Here is a 14307-nt window from a genome sequence, read left to right as displayed (position 1 = left end):
TGCTCCCCTCCTGGCCCCGGCTCTGGTTCAGATCTTGGGCCACCCCGTGCCCCATTTTGAGGTGATGGGCTCTGCTGAACCCAACAGCGTTCACCCCTGCTATGCCCTGCCCTGCTGCCCTGCTCACCACTGCCCCGTGCACCCACCGCCCCGTGCACCCAGTGCCCTGTGCACCCCCCACCCCATGCACCCGCTGCCCCGTGCACCCACCGCCCTTCCCACTGTCCCGCAGTGAGCCCAGAACCGGGTGCAGGGGGACGTGGCAGGTCTGGGGTGACATTTCCCGCAGGACCCCTGCAGTGAGTAAGCCCCGGCTGCCCGAGGAGGGGGTGCCAGGGCTGGGGGCACCTGGCCGTACCCCTCTGCCTTGGGTGGGGGGACACGGGATGGGGGACACCCGGCCGTACCCCTCTACCCCAGGCGGGGTGGAGGGGGTGCAGGGCCAGCCCAGCCTGGCAGGCCGGCACCGGGGGGGTTTCGCGGTGGGGGTGCGGTGGGGTGCAGCAGGGAGAGGGGGGGTGCAGCGTGTCCGTGACTCAAGCGCCACGCGGCACCGCATCCCTGCGTGCTCGCCATCGCCATGGCAACCGCCAGGCAATCAGCGATAATTGCGTGCGTTGGCCTGGCAACGGGGCCAAATAAACCCCGTCCCTCCTTTCGGGGGGCTGGCGGGGGGGAGCAAAGAAAAAAAGGGGTCGCAGCCACCCAGCGCCACTCCCGGCCTTTTATTTGGGGTCAGCAGCAGCGGGGGTGCACGGCGGCGGGGCCGCCCTCCCCGTAGGCGTCCCGCGGCACCCACGCGCCCTGGAAGGCGTCGAGGGAGGCGGCCAGCGAGCCGCCCAGCCAGGCGGCCGCGCGGCGGCGGGGGGCGGCCTCGGGGGGCACCCCCAGCTCGGCGGCCAGGCGCTCGGCGAAGCCGCGCAGCAGCGTGGTACCCCCCGCCAGCAGCAGGCGAGGCGGGGGGCGGCCGGGGACGCCCCCGCACCGGCGCAGGCTGAGGGCCGCCTGCTCCAGCAGCCCCGGCCCCGGCAGCCCCAGGGCGGTGGGAGCCAGCAGCGCCTCGGAGCAACGGAACCGCTCGTCCCCCAGGAGCAGCCCTGAGGTGCCGGGGGGGGTGAGGGGCTGGGCCCCCCCGGCCCCCGGCAGGGCACAGCAGCAGGTCTCCTTCAAGCGGCGCAGGGGGTCGGCGTCGAGGTGGACCCCGCGGGACCCCAGCAGCCGGCCCAGGTAGAGGGTGAGGGCGTCCCCGGCCACGTCGAGGCGGAAGGTGGCGTGGGGCAGTGCGTAGCCCTCCCGCACCCCCGCCGCGTAGGAGGTGCCGGCACCGGAGCCCACCACCACGCCGGCGGTGTGGCCGTAGGAGTAGGCGGCGAGCAGGGAGCGGGGCAGCACCAGCATGGCCGGCACCCCGAAGCCCTCGAAGAGTAGCTCGGCCACCTTCTCCCGGTTGGCGATGGGAGAGAGCGGGGCGTCCGTGGCCAGCACCGCCACCTCCTCGGGGCAGACGCCCAGCTCCTGGTAGAGGATTCGGTGCCACAGCTCCTCCAGCCCGTCCCAGTCGGTGACCACGCCGTGGGTGAGGACGGGGCTGCCCCCCGCCCGGCTGGGCACCACCGACCGCGGCTGCTCGTCCCCGGCCAGCCCGCTCCTGGTGTGGCCCGTCCCCGTGTCGATGACGACGGCACACAAAGCCTTGTACCTCTCCACCGGCTTGGTCCCCATTGCATCCAGGGCTGGCTCTGGTCCCTGGAGCCCTGCCTGGTGTGTGTGGGGTCAATCACCATAGCAACTGCCTGCATCACAGTGGTGACATCATCCATTGCATGGGGGTTTGGTTCCCCTTCCCACTGGAAGACCTTTGGGGGTCCCCTGAGTCTCCCTGGGGCAGTACCTGCGGCCACAGGGACGAGGGCATGGGGAGGCTGCGCAGGGCGAGGAGTTTCATGTGCAAATCGAGTGGGGCTCCTCACTAGGAGAGAACTGGCCCCCAGCGAGAGGACTGGGACCAGGACCAGGACCAGGACCAGGACCAGGACTGAGACCGGGACGTGGCTGGCACAGGTCCTGACTGGGCGCCGAGATGGGGCGAGTCTCCCCAGCCAAGGGCGGATGCTGTCTCGGGGGCAGAAAAAGGAGAAAAAGATGTGCCTTATAGGCTGGAAGGCTTCAGGGTAAAGAAAAGCTGCTTGGGGGCCAGCAGAGCTCCCTGGAGGCCACCAAAGCTCCCCAGGGACCAGCAGAGATCCCCACAGACCACTGAAACTCCTCAGAGACCAGCAGAGATCCCCAGGGTCCACCAAAGCTCCCCGGGGGCCAGCAGAGCCCCAGATGGGTGCAGGGGTGCCGCGGGCAGTGTGGGTGCCCCCCAGATACGGGTGCCAGAACCAGGTGGGGAGGACAGAGGGACAGGGCTGGCCGCCGGGGCCGGACACGCAGCCTGCCCGGGGTGCAGGCAGCGGGGGCCAGGGTACGGGCAGCCTCCCCCCACCGCTCGCAGGCATCATTAGCAAAACTTGCCGGTTTCTAAAAATGGCACCGCGGTGCCGCGGCAGCCGCTCTTCACGCCCGCTCCCCAGCACGCCGGCAGCCGCTAAAAACAGCTCGGCGCTGCCTGCTGCCTCCTGCCACCTCTTGCCGGGCCGGCTGACGCCAGAGACCACTGCTTCGCTCAAACGCTGATTTGGCACAATTTTGCCCATCTCCAATCCAGCCCCCACCCCGGGCTGCCCGGTGGGCCGCGGCAAGGTAAAAGCGGGGCAGGCTGCCCACCTGGGTGGCACCCGCTGCCTGCACCCGGTCTTTGCACCCGCTTTGCCATGAGGAGCCCAAAACCGCCACCAGTGCGAGGTGCCATTGCGGCAGCACCGGCAAACGCCGTCGCAGCACGTCCCCGGGCGCTGCCGGCAGCGGGACCATGCCTGGCTCTGCCTGTGCGCCCGCAGCCCTGCGCGCGGCCACTCATGTTTTATAGATGGCTCTGATTTTAATAATTAATCCCTGCTAACGACAGCACTTTCCCCAAATAAAACATTTAAAGTGCTGTGTGTGCAAGGCGCGCTGCCGAGGCGGGACGCCGGTGCTCTGCCGCAGCCGTGGCGGGTGGGCACGGCACGACGTGGCATGGCACGGCATGGCACGGCATGGCACGGCACGGCGCGGCAGGGCCGCACATGCCCATGGCTCAACCAAGTGCTCCACCAACCATGCCCAGCCATGCAGCACCTTAGGGTGTCACTTACCCATTGCCCACCCTTGGGTGCCCACCCGTGCCCACGTAGCACCTCTGAGACCCCCCCAGCTGGGGCAGGGGTGCCAGGTGCCGGGTGAGATGCCACCCTGCGAGGTCCCCCTGCCTGTCCCCTGTGCCGTGGCGGTGTGCGCCGCACCAACGCCGATCCTGGCTGGCAGCAGCAGGCAGGGGCAGGCAGGGGTGGGCACTTGCCAGCTCGTGGTGTTAAAGGCCAGGCGCTCGCTCCTCACCTCCCACAGCGTAATTAGGGCAGGATAAATGCGTATTAGCATGAAATCTGTCATCTCTGCAAGCACATTTGGGGGGGGGTTGCAGCCTAAGGCAGGGGCCCTCCTCACACACGTCACAGTAACCACGCGAGCCTCGTCAGCTAATGAGCAGTTCGCTGCGCCGCCCCACCACAGGGCACTGACAGCCCTGCTCTTGTGGGGTGCCCCCAGGGCTGCCCCCCATGTCACAGGACAGCGGGTCTGGCACCCATCTATCACCCAACCACAGCCCTGGGCACCCACCCTGCCCTGTGCTGAGGAGGGCAACACCCAGGGTGCCTGTCCAACCATCCATCCATCCATCCATCCATCCATCCATCCATCCCTGCATCCCAGCTGCTGGTAGTGCCCAGCCGGCCACCCCAGCTGCACCCCTGGCACCCAGCATCCCCCAGCACTGGTGCCCAGCATCCCCCAGCACCTCCTGTTTCTGATCCAGCCCTAATAACCGCATGGTGCTGGGCCCTTCCCGTTGCCACAGCAACTTGGCAGCGTAGCCGAAATGGTGTTGCTTGGCCTCACGTGGGCAGGGCCGGCACCCATGCCAGGGGGCACAGCCACCCCAAAACCTAGGCCAGGGGAGCAGTTCGGCCCCACCGTGGGGAAACTGAGGCACCGTTCCGGCGGAACCCCTGACTGCAGGATGCTGGAACCCAGCTGCGCTAAAAATATCCTCCTGCAAGTAGCAGCAGAGCCATGCAGGTGCGAGGTGCTGGCGGAGACAGACAGCTTGGCTGATGGGAGCTGACGCGGCCCCGGGCTCCGGCGCCGCTTAATGAGCAGCCCAGGAGGTTTTATTTAAAGCTGGTGCCGGCTACAGGACCTGCGTGGCTGGCCACGGACCGGGGAGCGGAGCTGCCCACGGCTGCGGGGCTGGGGCATGTTTCAGCATCCCCTGCCCATCCCCAAACCCTGCCCTTGCCCCCACCCCAAGCTCTGGACGTGCACCCAGGGGGTGATGCCCATCACCGGCCCCCTCCTCTTTTCCAGTTTCTTGTTCTAGGGGATTTTTGCCCCAGAATTGGAGCGGAGGGGACATCCTCATCGGGAAGAGCTCCTTACAGATGTGACATCTGCTGCCACTGCCAGCAAAAGGAGCGGAGAAAGGTGGCTCATCTGGCAGCAGGCATTGGTGGGGGGCTCAGCTGCTCTCCCCTGCTCCTGGGGAGTCCCAATTCCAGCCTCTGGGCATGCCCTGGGGCACAAGATGCACCATCCTCTGCACAGGCAGTGGCTAAAGCAGTTAGGCTGCAATTAAGTGAAGCTGGTAATGATGCTTGGTCACCATGCAGCAGCCCCAAAGCCGGTTCAGTGTGCCGCGCCAGGACCGTGTGCAGGCAGGCAGGGTGGGTAGCAGTGCCCAAAAGCAGGCAGCACTGGGCTGTACTATGGGCTGGATGCCACTGTGTCCGCCACTGTGTCCACCGCTGTGTCCACTGCTGTGATTGCGTGTCCTGGGCACTGTGGTCCCATGGGCGCCTCAGTGCCAGGGACACTGTAATCCCATGGCCAGGCACCCGTGAACCCAAGGGCACCCTGATCCCATGCCCAGGCACCCATCATCCCAGGAGCATCATGATCCCGTGGGCACCGTGATCCCAGGCACCCATCATGCCGTGATCCCGGGGCACCGTGACCCACACCCTAGGCAGCAGGATCCCAGGGGCACCATCACCCCGCGCCCAAAAGCGTGGTGGTCCCCACACCATCTCACGCCCCACAGCCACCCTGGCCCCACAGCCAGGCAGGTGCCTCGAGCCCACCTGGCTGGCAGAGCCCACGTGGCTGGCAGAGCCCACGTGGCTGGCAGAGCCGTTGGCACAGCCACCAGGGTTATATTTAGCCGCAGCTGAAGAGGGTGGAAAGGGCCGTACCCAGTGAGATGCCACCTCCCCACCATGGCCCCAACCGCCCAGGTAAGGGGGCAGAGGCGAGGGCCACGGCTTGGCACCCGCTGCCATTTGGCATCGCCGGCGAGCGGGGCCATGGGGGATGGTGCCCAGGGTGGCCACGCCAGCACCGGTGTGCAGGTGCCCTCCCGTGGCTGGCACGGGAATGGTGGGTGCACCCTCACCCGTGCCCCCCGTGAGGTGGGTGCCCCGAGGGGGTGGGAACCCGGAGTGGGGAGCACATCCCCCCTCCCCCCCCGCAGGGGTACAGGGGTGCTGCCAACCTGGGGCATGGCCCCCCTCAAAGACACAGCCCCAGCCTGGGAACAAATATAATTAGGTTTTAATGAGTGATTCGAGCAGTCAAGGGGCTGGAAACCCCATGGGACACCTGGGTGGGCAAAGCCACCCCATGGCACCCACTGGGGCTGAGCCCGGGGCTCCGTGGCACCCAGCTGCTGTGGGGCTGAGCCCCAGACCCCACGGCACAGCCTCACCGGCGTGGGGCTGAGCGTCCCAGCACCCAGCCAGTGCAGGCAGCCCATGGCGTGGGACCAAGCCCGGGCAGCACCCAGCGGGGTCCGGGTGTGATCCGTGGGAAAGCACCCCACAGGACCCGGCTGCCTCCCAGCACCCATCCCATAGGGAGGGTGTCCCGTAACACCTGGCTGCACACCGCAACCCTCCTAGGGAGAGCGTGCCCGTGGTGTATGGGGGTCCAGGAGCCCCCACAGTGCAGGGCACCGCATCAGCACATGGATGTGTCCTCCTCCTCTTCCTCCTCTTCCTCCTCCTCCTCGTTATCCTCATCCTCATCCTCGCCATCAGGCAGCTGCCCCAGGGGGGCAGGGGGAAAGGGAGGGCCACACTCCAGATTGACGTAGGTGACGGCCAGGTTGACATAGTGCTCGCCCTCCAGCGTGGCCAGGACATGCTCCAGCTCGCCCACCAGCCCCGTGAAGGATGGCCTCTCCTCAGGCGCCGGTGCCCAGCAGCTCAGCAGCACCCTGTACCTGCCCCGACACCCCCGTCAGCACCAGTGGCCCCCCAGGACCAACCCACCCCACCACCCTGCCCACCCCCCAGCCCCACTCACAGGGTGTCAGGGCAGTGGCAGGGCTGCGGAAGGCGTCTCCCCCGCAGCAGATAGCTGGCCATGTCGTAGGGGTCCACCCCAGGGTACGGCGATGCCCCCCGTGTCAGCAGCTCCCACATGAGCACCCCGAAGGACCACTGCCGAGCAGAAAGCCACCATGGGGGGGGGGCGGGTGGGATGGGGACAGAGGTCAGGGGACAGGGACAGGGGTTGTGCCTACCACATCTGACTTGGTGGTGAATTTTTGGGTCTGGAGGCTCTCCAGTGCCATCCACTTGACGGGCAGCTTGGCGTGGCGGTGCCGCTGGATGCTGTAGTACTCCTTGCCGAACACATCCCGCGCCAGCCCGAAGTCGGCCACCTTCACCGTCAGTGTTTCATCCAGCCTGCGGGACAGAGTTTTGCGGGGGGGGCGGCCATCAGGCAGCACCCCCCATGGCCACAGGGTGACCCCATGGCAGGGCTCCGGCGGGTACGGCCGCACTCACATGCAGTTCCTGGCCGCCAGATCCCGATGCACAAACTTCTTCTGGGCCAGGTACTCCATGCCCAGGGCCACCTGCAGCCCGAAGCCGATGAGATCCTTCACCGTGGGGCTCTGCGGGGTAGGAGTGGTGAGCGGGGTGACCTTGGCCCCCCAACATATTCCACCCCACCCCCAAGGGTACCCCCTACCCGCTCCTGGGCGCGGATGAAGTGGCGCAGGTCCCCATGGCGCATGTAGGGCAGGACGACGAGGGGCAGCCCGTGGCGGGGCAGGCACACCCCCAGCAGCGAGAGCACCTGGGGGTGGTGGAAGCTCTTCATGAGGATGCCCTCGCGTAGGAACTCCTCCACCTCCTCCACGTCCGTGATGCCTGCCGAGAGCCGAGCCGTGGGGCGCCCTGCTGCTGTGCCGTGCCGTGGGACCGCGCCGTAAGACCGTGCCGCAGGACCGCACGGCGGGAGCGGGCGCTACTCACGGTGCAGGGACTTGACGGCACAGTGGAGGTCGCCCAGCAGCGGGTCCGTGTAGGTGCCGTGGTATACGCTGCCGAAGTGCCCTGCGGGGACAGGTGGCATGAAGCTGGCACCGCGCATGGCGAGCGGGTGATGTCAAAGCCAAATCGGGGTGCGGCGTCACCTTTGCCGATGACCTGGTGGCGGTGGGTGACGAGCCGCTCCTCGGGGATGAGGATGTCCTTCACCTCCTCCAGCAGCTCCGGCCTCAGGTCCTCCAGGCAGCAGGATGTGGCCCTGAGCAGGGGCACGGGGGAGCCACCACCCACCACGCCGGTGCTGGCACCGGTGCCGGCGAAGCGTGCCCGGGTCCCCACTGGGCCAGGACTGCCTGCCACGGGCAGCACTGCTGGGACAGGCGGAGGCAGGGTGAGGGCTGGGCAGGCACCCAGCACCCCACCACCCACCGGTGACCACCCACTTACCCAGCACCTCCCTGTAGTCGACGCCGGGCCGCTGGGTGGTGGCGGGGGGATCACCGCGGCCGGGCTGCACCAGCAGCTCCAGGTTCTCCGTCCCTGCGGGCAGCGGTGGGGTGGGCGGGGGGCGGTGCGGCAGGGGACCAGGGAGCAATGGGGTGCCCGACGAGCGTGGCACTCACCCCTTCTCTTCCTCCAGCGCCAGCGGAGCAGCACGGCGGCCAGGATGCAGCAGACCAGGAAGGTGACACCGGTGCCCAGGGCCAGGCTGGCAGCCAGGTCCAGCGAGGCTGGGGGGGGCAGCACCCAGCCCAGCGCCTCGCAGGCACCATTCACGCAGATCTGGGCGAGCAGGGGCTCAGTGGGGACGGGGTGGGGGACACCGAGGCGGGGGGACGCCCACCCAGGGGGGTGCCTACCTCCACGGGGGCCCCGGCCGGGGGCAGGCGCAGGTCACGGGGCAGGCGGCACGTCACCTCGTTCTTCAACACGTTGGGGTGGCAGTCCCAGCCCCCCACCGTCATGGTGATGTTCATGCAGGTGGCCACAGCATCCAGCCCCAATTGCTGCCCGGACACAGCGCCCTGAGCCCGGGGGTCCCGGCAGCGGGACCCCCCCCCCACCCTGGCTCACCCCGCTGCCCCACGTACGTCCACCTCTATCTCGTCGTCGCCGGGCTTGAGGCGGAGGCGCCCACCCTCCTGCTCCCAGTGGAAGACCTTGGGCCGGGGGTAGTAGCGGAGGCGGAAGAGCTGGCGGCCAGCGGCACCGTCCAGCAGCACGCTCAGGTTCCCCAGCGCCGTCTCCACCTTGGTCTCGAAGGGGAAGGCTGGGCTTTGGCACAGCAGCCGCTCCGGCGCCCGCGGGCCCTCGCACTCCTACGGGCAGGGGGAAGCTGGGTGCCAGCGCGGCACCGTGCCCGGCGCTGGGGCGGGCAGGGTAGGGCCGGGGTGGGGGGGTGACGGCCTCCTGCTCCGGCGCTTACCACGGCTTCGGTCCTCACGCCGCCGGCTTCAAAGTGGATCTTGGCGCGATACACCGAGTCCAGGTGGGTGCCGATGACGGTGAGTATCGAGCCCCTGCAGCGAGCAGGGGTCAGGGCTCCAGGGTCCACGTGGTCCCCAGGGCGCATGTGGTCCCTGGGGTGCATGCGGACCCCAGCACCTCGTCCAGCCTGGCCGGGGCGGTGGGGAAGCCAGTGCTGTTCCCCCCATGGGAAGGGAGCCCACGCACTCACTCATAGCTGCAGCTGGGATCGATGGCCGAAACGAAGGGGTCGGGGCGGTACTGGAAGGGCAGAGGGGCCAGGAACTCCTCCCCGTCAATCCACAGGGCCACCTGGGCTGAGCCCAGGCCACCGGTGGCGGGAGTCGTGCACCGAATTGCCTCCTCGCCCTGCCTGGGGACATGGCAGCCATGGCTGGAGGGCACTGCGGGGGGGGGTCCCATGCCCATCCCCGAGCCAGGGACCCCGCTGTGCCTGGTGGGGGCAAGGCAGGGGCGTACCTGGGCTGCCCGACCAGGGGGCACTCGGAGCCGTTGACCATCACCCGCCAGCTGCTCCCCGCTGAGAGGTGGGTGCCACGCAGGGAGAGGTGGGTGCCACCCCCCCGGGGGCCAAACGGGGGGTGCAGGGTGCTGATGCGGGGGTCCTGGGCAGAGATGGGGTCGGTGGCGTGGGTGGGTGAGCCAAACCCACCCACCCAAACCCCGGACCGCCAGCGCAGGGCCGTACCACGAAGACGAAGCCGCCGAGGGTGGCGGAGCCGTGGACATGGAAGCTGGAGGGTCCAGTGGGTTCCTCCACGGTGAGCACCACATCAGCCGGGCCCCCCGCTGCCTTCGGGCCCCCCGGCTCCAGCTCACACACCAGCACGTCCACAAAGTCCTTGCGGCGGGAGGTGGGCAGGGGCCTGTGGGGCGATGATGGGGGGTCAGCCCCAGGCTGGGGGGGGGGCAGCCCCAGACCCCTCTCTGCTGCTGTTTCCCCCCGTCCCTGGCACCGCCGCGCACCTGTGGCTCTTGCTCTCCTCCGGCAGCACCGTGCAGCCTCGCCGGCCCACCGCCACCCGGTAAGCACCGGGGGGGCTGTGGCGGGGGTAGAGGTCCAAGTGGGAGCGGAATGTCATGCCGCAGAGCGTCACCCGCGTCCGGCCCCGCAGTGGGGCACTCCGGGGGTGGAACTGCGGGAGAGGCACCTGTGTCACCCTGAGCCCCAAAAGCCTGGTGACAGTTGTGGGTCTGGAAAGCCCCTTCCCCGGGGGGCACGGCACCCATCCCGGGGAGGGGGTCTCTGGACAAAGCAAAGGTCCCACGACGTGCCACCCCATTTGCCACCTCCCTCCCCATCTGAGTGCTTGGGAGATGTGGGGAGCGGGGGAGACGGCGGCGCAGACCTACGTCGGTGAGGACGGGTGGGCAGCTGTCCTGGACCCAGGGGCCGGCGCACTCGTGGCGGCGCGTGCACCCATCCCCGCACCAGCCGCAGCCCATGAAGCGCTCAGCTCGCAGGCAGCGCTGGCACGTGGAGAAGTGGCGGCAGCCAGGACCGGTGACGTTCAGGCGCCACACCTGAGGACAGAGAGCGGAGGCAAGCGGGGCACGTGGGGCTCAGCGCCCACTCTGGACCCCCCAGGACCCCCGCTCACCTTGGTGCCAGCAGCGAAGAACAGCGAGTGGCTCTGCAGCCCCATGGCACCCCGCACCGGCCCCGGCTCCCCCAGGGAGAAGTTGGCCAAGGTGAGGAGGTAGGAGCTGGAGCGCTGGAGCACCATCTGCAGCGGGGCAGAGCAGGGGGCTGAGCACGCCCCACGTGCCGCTGGGAGCACCCCACACCACCCGGCCCCCCCATCCCACCTGGAAGATGCGTCCCTCTGCTGTGCCCAGGTGGGCCACGGTGACATCCCCCAGGGCGGTGACGAAGATGGAGGTGAGGAGGACGCCGGCCAGGTGCCCATTGAACAGGTCCACCTTATGGGAGGCAGCGGGAACGAGGGTGGGCTGGTCCCAACAGCTGGTGTTGGCCACTGGTGCCGAGAGGTTCACCTGTGGCCAAGTGTGGTGTGGGTGCCTTGAAGCCAGCCCCAGCAGCCCAATCCCCCCATACCCTCGTGGGTGGGCACCAGCTCCAGCCACAAGATACTCTGGGGAGCACCTGATTGCCTAAGCTCCCTTCCAGGCTGGGAAAATTTTTGGGGAAAGAACACATCCGCAGCCCCTCCCACAGCCCCCGCACAGCGTCAGATCCTGCCCTCCCCTCCCACCCCATCTGGATGTGGTTATCCGTGCCGGCACCGCTCGGCGAGCACCCCAAAACCAGCGCACCCCGTCCCCAGGGCTCAGTGGGGGGCTGGGGATGAAGGGGGACCCCAGGCGCCAGGGGGTCCCCACTGGCCCCCCACCGATGCACGGGGGCTGGGGATCGCCCCCTGGCTCACCCTGCCAGTGGCGTGAGTCAGCGGCAGTGAGCCGTCTGCTCCGCGCACAGGAAGAGGAAGGGATTTGGCTGCACCTTGCCCCGCGCCTGGCTGAGAACTCCAAAACTCGTGTCACGGGTGCTTGCTGGGACCCTGCCTGCAGAGGGGGCCCTGCCGGGGTGCCCGCCCATCCCGCCCGTGCTGGAGCTTGTCCCTGGGACACGGCGTTCCTGCCCCACGGCTGCGGCAGACAAGAAACCCCGGTGACTAATTGCGCTTCCGCCTGCGGTTTATTTGCCCAGAGAAGGCGGTGGCCCCGGGGCCCGGGGGGGGGGCAAGGCAGGAGCGGCTGGGCACCCGACGCACCCTGGCCAGGGAAGCACCGAGGCCCTGTGGCTTCCCAGCGTCCCTGGAGAGGGTGGCCGTCAACGACCCAGCGCCGGGGACAGTCACCGTGGGACCAGAGCCGGCGTTCCCCGGGGAAGCCACGCCGAGGAGAGGGACTTTTGGCCCGATGCATGGCAAGCAGTGGTGCGCCCATGCGCTGGGACATGTGTCTGCGGCACCCGGCGCGGGCGAGCACAGGGTGCGTGGGGTGGGGCGCGCAACCGGATCCATGCCAGCACCCTGCCTCCTCGGTGCGGCCAGGGTTGGCGAAACGCAGCGGGCCCTGCGATAGGCAGCGGGCGGCTGGCGGGGCTGACTCACACCTGGGTGACGCCGTTCTCCCCCCCCCGCCCCGGTCCACCCCGCTTTGCCAGTGCTTCCCAGCATCCCGGATCCACCTCCCCGCGTCCCAGCCAACCCCCAGGCCCACCGGGACAGACGCGGCACGGGGCGGAGGACTCACGTTGTGCGGGCAGTACTCCACCGGTTGGAAGAAGCTGAGCCCCCGCAGCAGCGGCTGGTGCCCGGTGCCGCAGCACTTCTCCATGCCCTCCTCTATGGCCTGGTTGAGGAGGCGGAGGGGGAAGGCGCAGACGGCCGAGTTCTCCCGCGGCACCCGGCTCTCCAGCCGGCTCTCGGCAAAGGCGCCGAAGAGCACCGTGTCGGTGTCATTGATGCCGAGGTCACGGGCCAGGCGGGCGCCGGGGCGGGTGGCGTGGGCTGCCTGCAGCACGTTGTAGGCGACATCCCGCTCGGCGTCCTCCTCGCCGCCGTGCCGCCGCCGCCGCCGCCGCTTGGACTCGAAGCGGCAGTCGAGGATGAGCTCGCGGTAGCGGCGGAGGGCGCGCTCGTGGGTGCTGAGCCGTGCCAGGCGCGTGTGGTACGCTGCCGAGCCCGGCCGCTCCGGCTGCACCGTCAGGAAGTAGACGTGGTCCCCGTCGGCGAAGGAGTGCACGTAGTGGATGGTGTAGTTGTCCCGGTATTGCGGCAGCACCGTCAGCCACTGGAAGTCGTCCGAAAAGCCGTCCAAGGTGCCCTTCAGCCTGCGGACGGACACCGACCGCGGGCTGTACCGTGCCGCCACACTGCTGTTGATGGTGGAGCCGAGGTAGAAGAAAGAAGCGTAGGAGGTGGCCACCACGGTGGCACTTGTCCCCAGGGGGCTGGCCACGCAGTCGGGGCAGGACGCAGGGCTGTTGCCCGTGGCCGAGTACAGGCAGTGCGTGGTCGTGATGGCCACCTTGCCGTCCCGCACCTCCAGCTGGTGCTGGTAGCACAGCCCGTGCCGCGCTGTGCCGCAACTGTACAGCCATGGCTCCAGCGGGTCCAGCATCAGCAGGACGTTGTCCGTGTCCTTGGGGCCGTCCGCGGCAGCCGGGCACAGGCGGCAGATCTCACACTCAGCGCTGCCCACCGGGCCAGTGACAAGGATGGAGAGGAGGCGCAGCTCGGGGCTGGCCAGCAGGATGCGGTTGCGGATGGCCACGAAGACGGCGGCCGGGCCGGTGGAGTCGGCGAAGACAGCGACATTCTGCACGGGGCTGCCGGCGTCGAGGCCAGGCAGCGTGTAGGGGACGGAGAAGTTCCTGGTGGAGCTGTAAGGGATGCGGGGGCACTGCCAGGTGTCGGCACCCAGCGGGGCCAGGGCGAGCGCCAGCAAGAGGCACACGCGGCATGACAGCCCCATGCTGCACGGTGCCGCTGGTGCGGGGTTATCGATGGTGCTCAGCACCGAGCGGGGTCAGGACACATGGAGGACGGGTCACCATTGCATCTGCGAAATGAAAGAGAAAGGGTTTTACCTGCCGTAGTCAGGTGAGGACCTTTGGGCACTGCCGCAGCTGTGTGTGGGGCAGGGGGTGCCGGGGTCCCCCGGGGCCAGCCGATGACGGGACCTACCGGGGAAGGATCGGCCGCACCAAACCTCTTCCCAAATACCGCAAGCAGGAGATGAAGCCAAACTGCCTGCGGCAGGGGGGGACAAATCCTGCCCGCTGCCGCCTCCCAGACCCTTACCTGTCCCCCGGAGGCATCCCTGCCCTGCAAGACCCCCCTCCTGGGGACTGGAATGGGGACCCTGCCAGCCCCCAGGGACAGGGACCCCGACGTAACCCCCGGGGCCGTGTCGTTCGTCCCGTCCCGTCCCGTCCCGTCCCCGCTCCAGCTCACCGGGGCCGGGAGCGGTTCCCAGCCGGGATCCCCGTCGGGTCCGGCTGTCCGGGACCGCCCCGTCCCGTCCGGTCCGGTGCCGAGCCGTGCCGGGCGGTGGGGCCCTCACCTGGGCGCTGCCGTGCCGTGCCGTGCCGTGCCGTGCCGGGGCGGAACGGAACGGAGCGGAGCGGGGCCGTGCCGGAGGAGGCGAGGCGGGCCGGGGCGGGCCGGGGCGGGCCAGGGCCCTGCCCCCGGGCCCTGCGGGGCTCCCCGAGGGCCGGCACCGGCACTCGCAGCCCGGGGGGACGGGGATACCCGGGGGAACCGGGAGCCCGGGGGAAGCATACGGTGCCGAGGTGCCCGGAGGGTTCGCTGGGCACCCCGGGGGGACGAGCTTGGGTGGGCACGGTGCCCAAAAGGGACACGGGTGA

General features: G+C 69.1%; 2 protein-coding genes across 5 annotated transcripts; both read right to left on the bottom strand.

The window, feature by feature from the left end:
* Nucleotides 1–735: 735 nt before the first annotated feature.
* Nucleotides 736–1722, bottom strand: LOC138690845 (actin-like). The gene has a single exon (XM_069811961.1). The coding sequence runs from the start codon at nucleotides 1720–1722 to the stop codon at nucleotides 736–738; it is 987 nt and encodes a 328-aa protein (XP_069668062.1).
* Nucleotides 1723–5734: 4012 nt separating this feature from the next.
* Nucleotides 5735–14054, bottom strand: MST1R (macrophage stimulating 1 receptor). Of its 4 annotated transcripts, none has more exons than XM_069769622.1 (21): nucleotides 13895–14054; nucleotides 12189–13499; nucleotides 10779–10967; nucleotides 10571–10696; nucleotides 10323–10493; nucleotides 9936–10105; nucleotides 9658–9835; nucleotides 9429–9574; nucleotides 9160–9321; nucleotides 8908–9001; nucleotides 8573–8800; nucleotides 8342–8488; nucleotides 8105–8264; nucleotides 7929–8021; nucleotides 7628–7852; nucleotides 7467–7547; nucleotides 7180–7361; nucleotides 6993–7102; nucleotides 6725–6890; nucleotides 6505–6641; nucleotides 5735–6421 (listed from the first exon to the last, which is right to left on the bottom strand). In XM_069769622.1, exons 2-21 carry the CDS (start codon nucleotides 13410–13412, stop codon nucleotides 6157–6159), a joined length of 4254 nt encoding a protein of 1417 aa, XP_069625723.1. In that variant the 5' UTR covers nucleotides 13413–13499; nucleotides 13895–14054; the 3' UTR covers nucleotides 5735–6156. The 4 variants fall into 4 exon arrangements, with proteins under 4 accessions (XP_069625723.1, XP_069625726.1, XP_069625725.1 ...); XM_069769625.1 differs by having other exon boundaries at nucleotides 5735–6415; XM_069769624.1 differs by having other exon boundaries at nucleotides 7628–7849.
* Nucleotides 14055–14307: the final 253 nt, after the last annotated feature.

Source organism: Haliaeetus albicilla, chromosome 24 (genome assembly GCF_947461875.1).
Source record: "Haliaeetus albicilla chromosome 24, bHalAlb1.1, whole genome shotgun sequence".
Lineage (NCBI taxonomy): Eukaryota > Metazoa > Chordata > Aves > Accipitriformes > Accipitridae > Haliaeetus > Haliaeetus albicilla.
The sequence above is the reverse complement of the archived record's forward strand: the minus strand, read 5'-3'. Positions and strand labels throughout refer to the sequence as shown.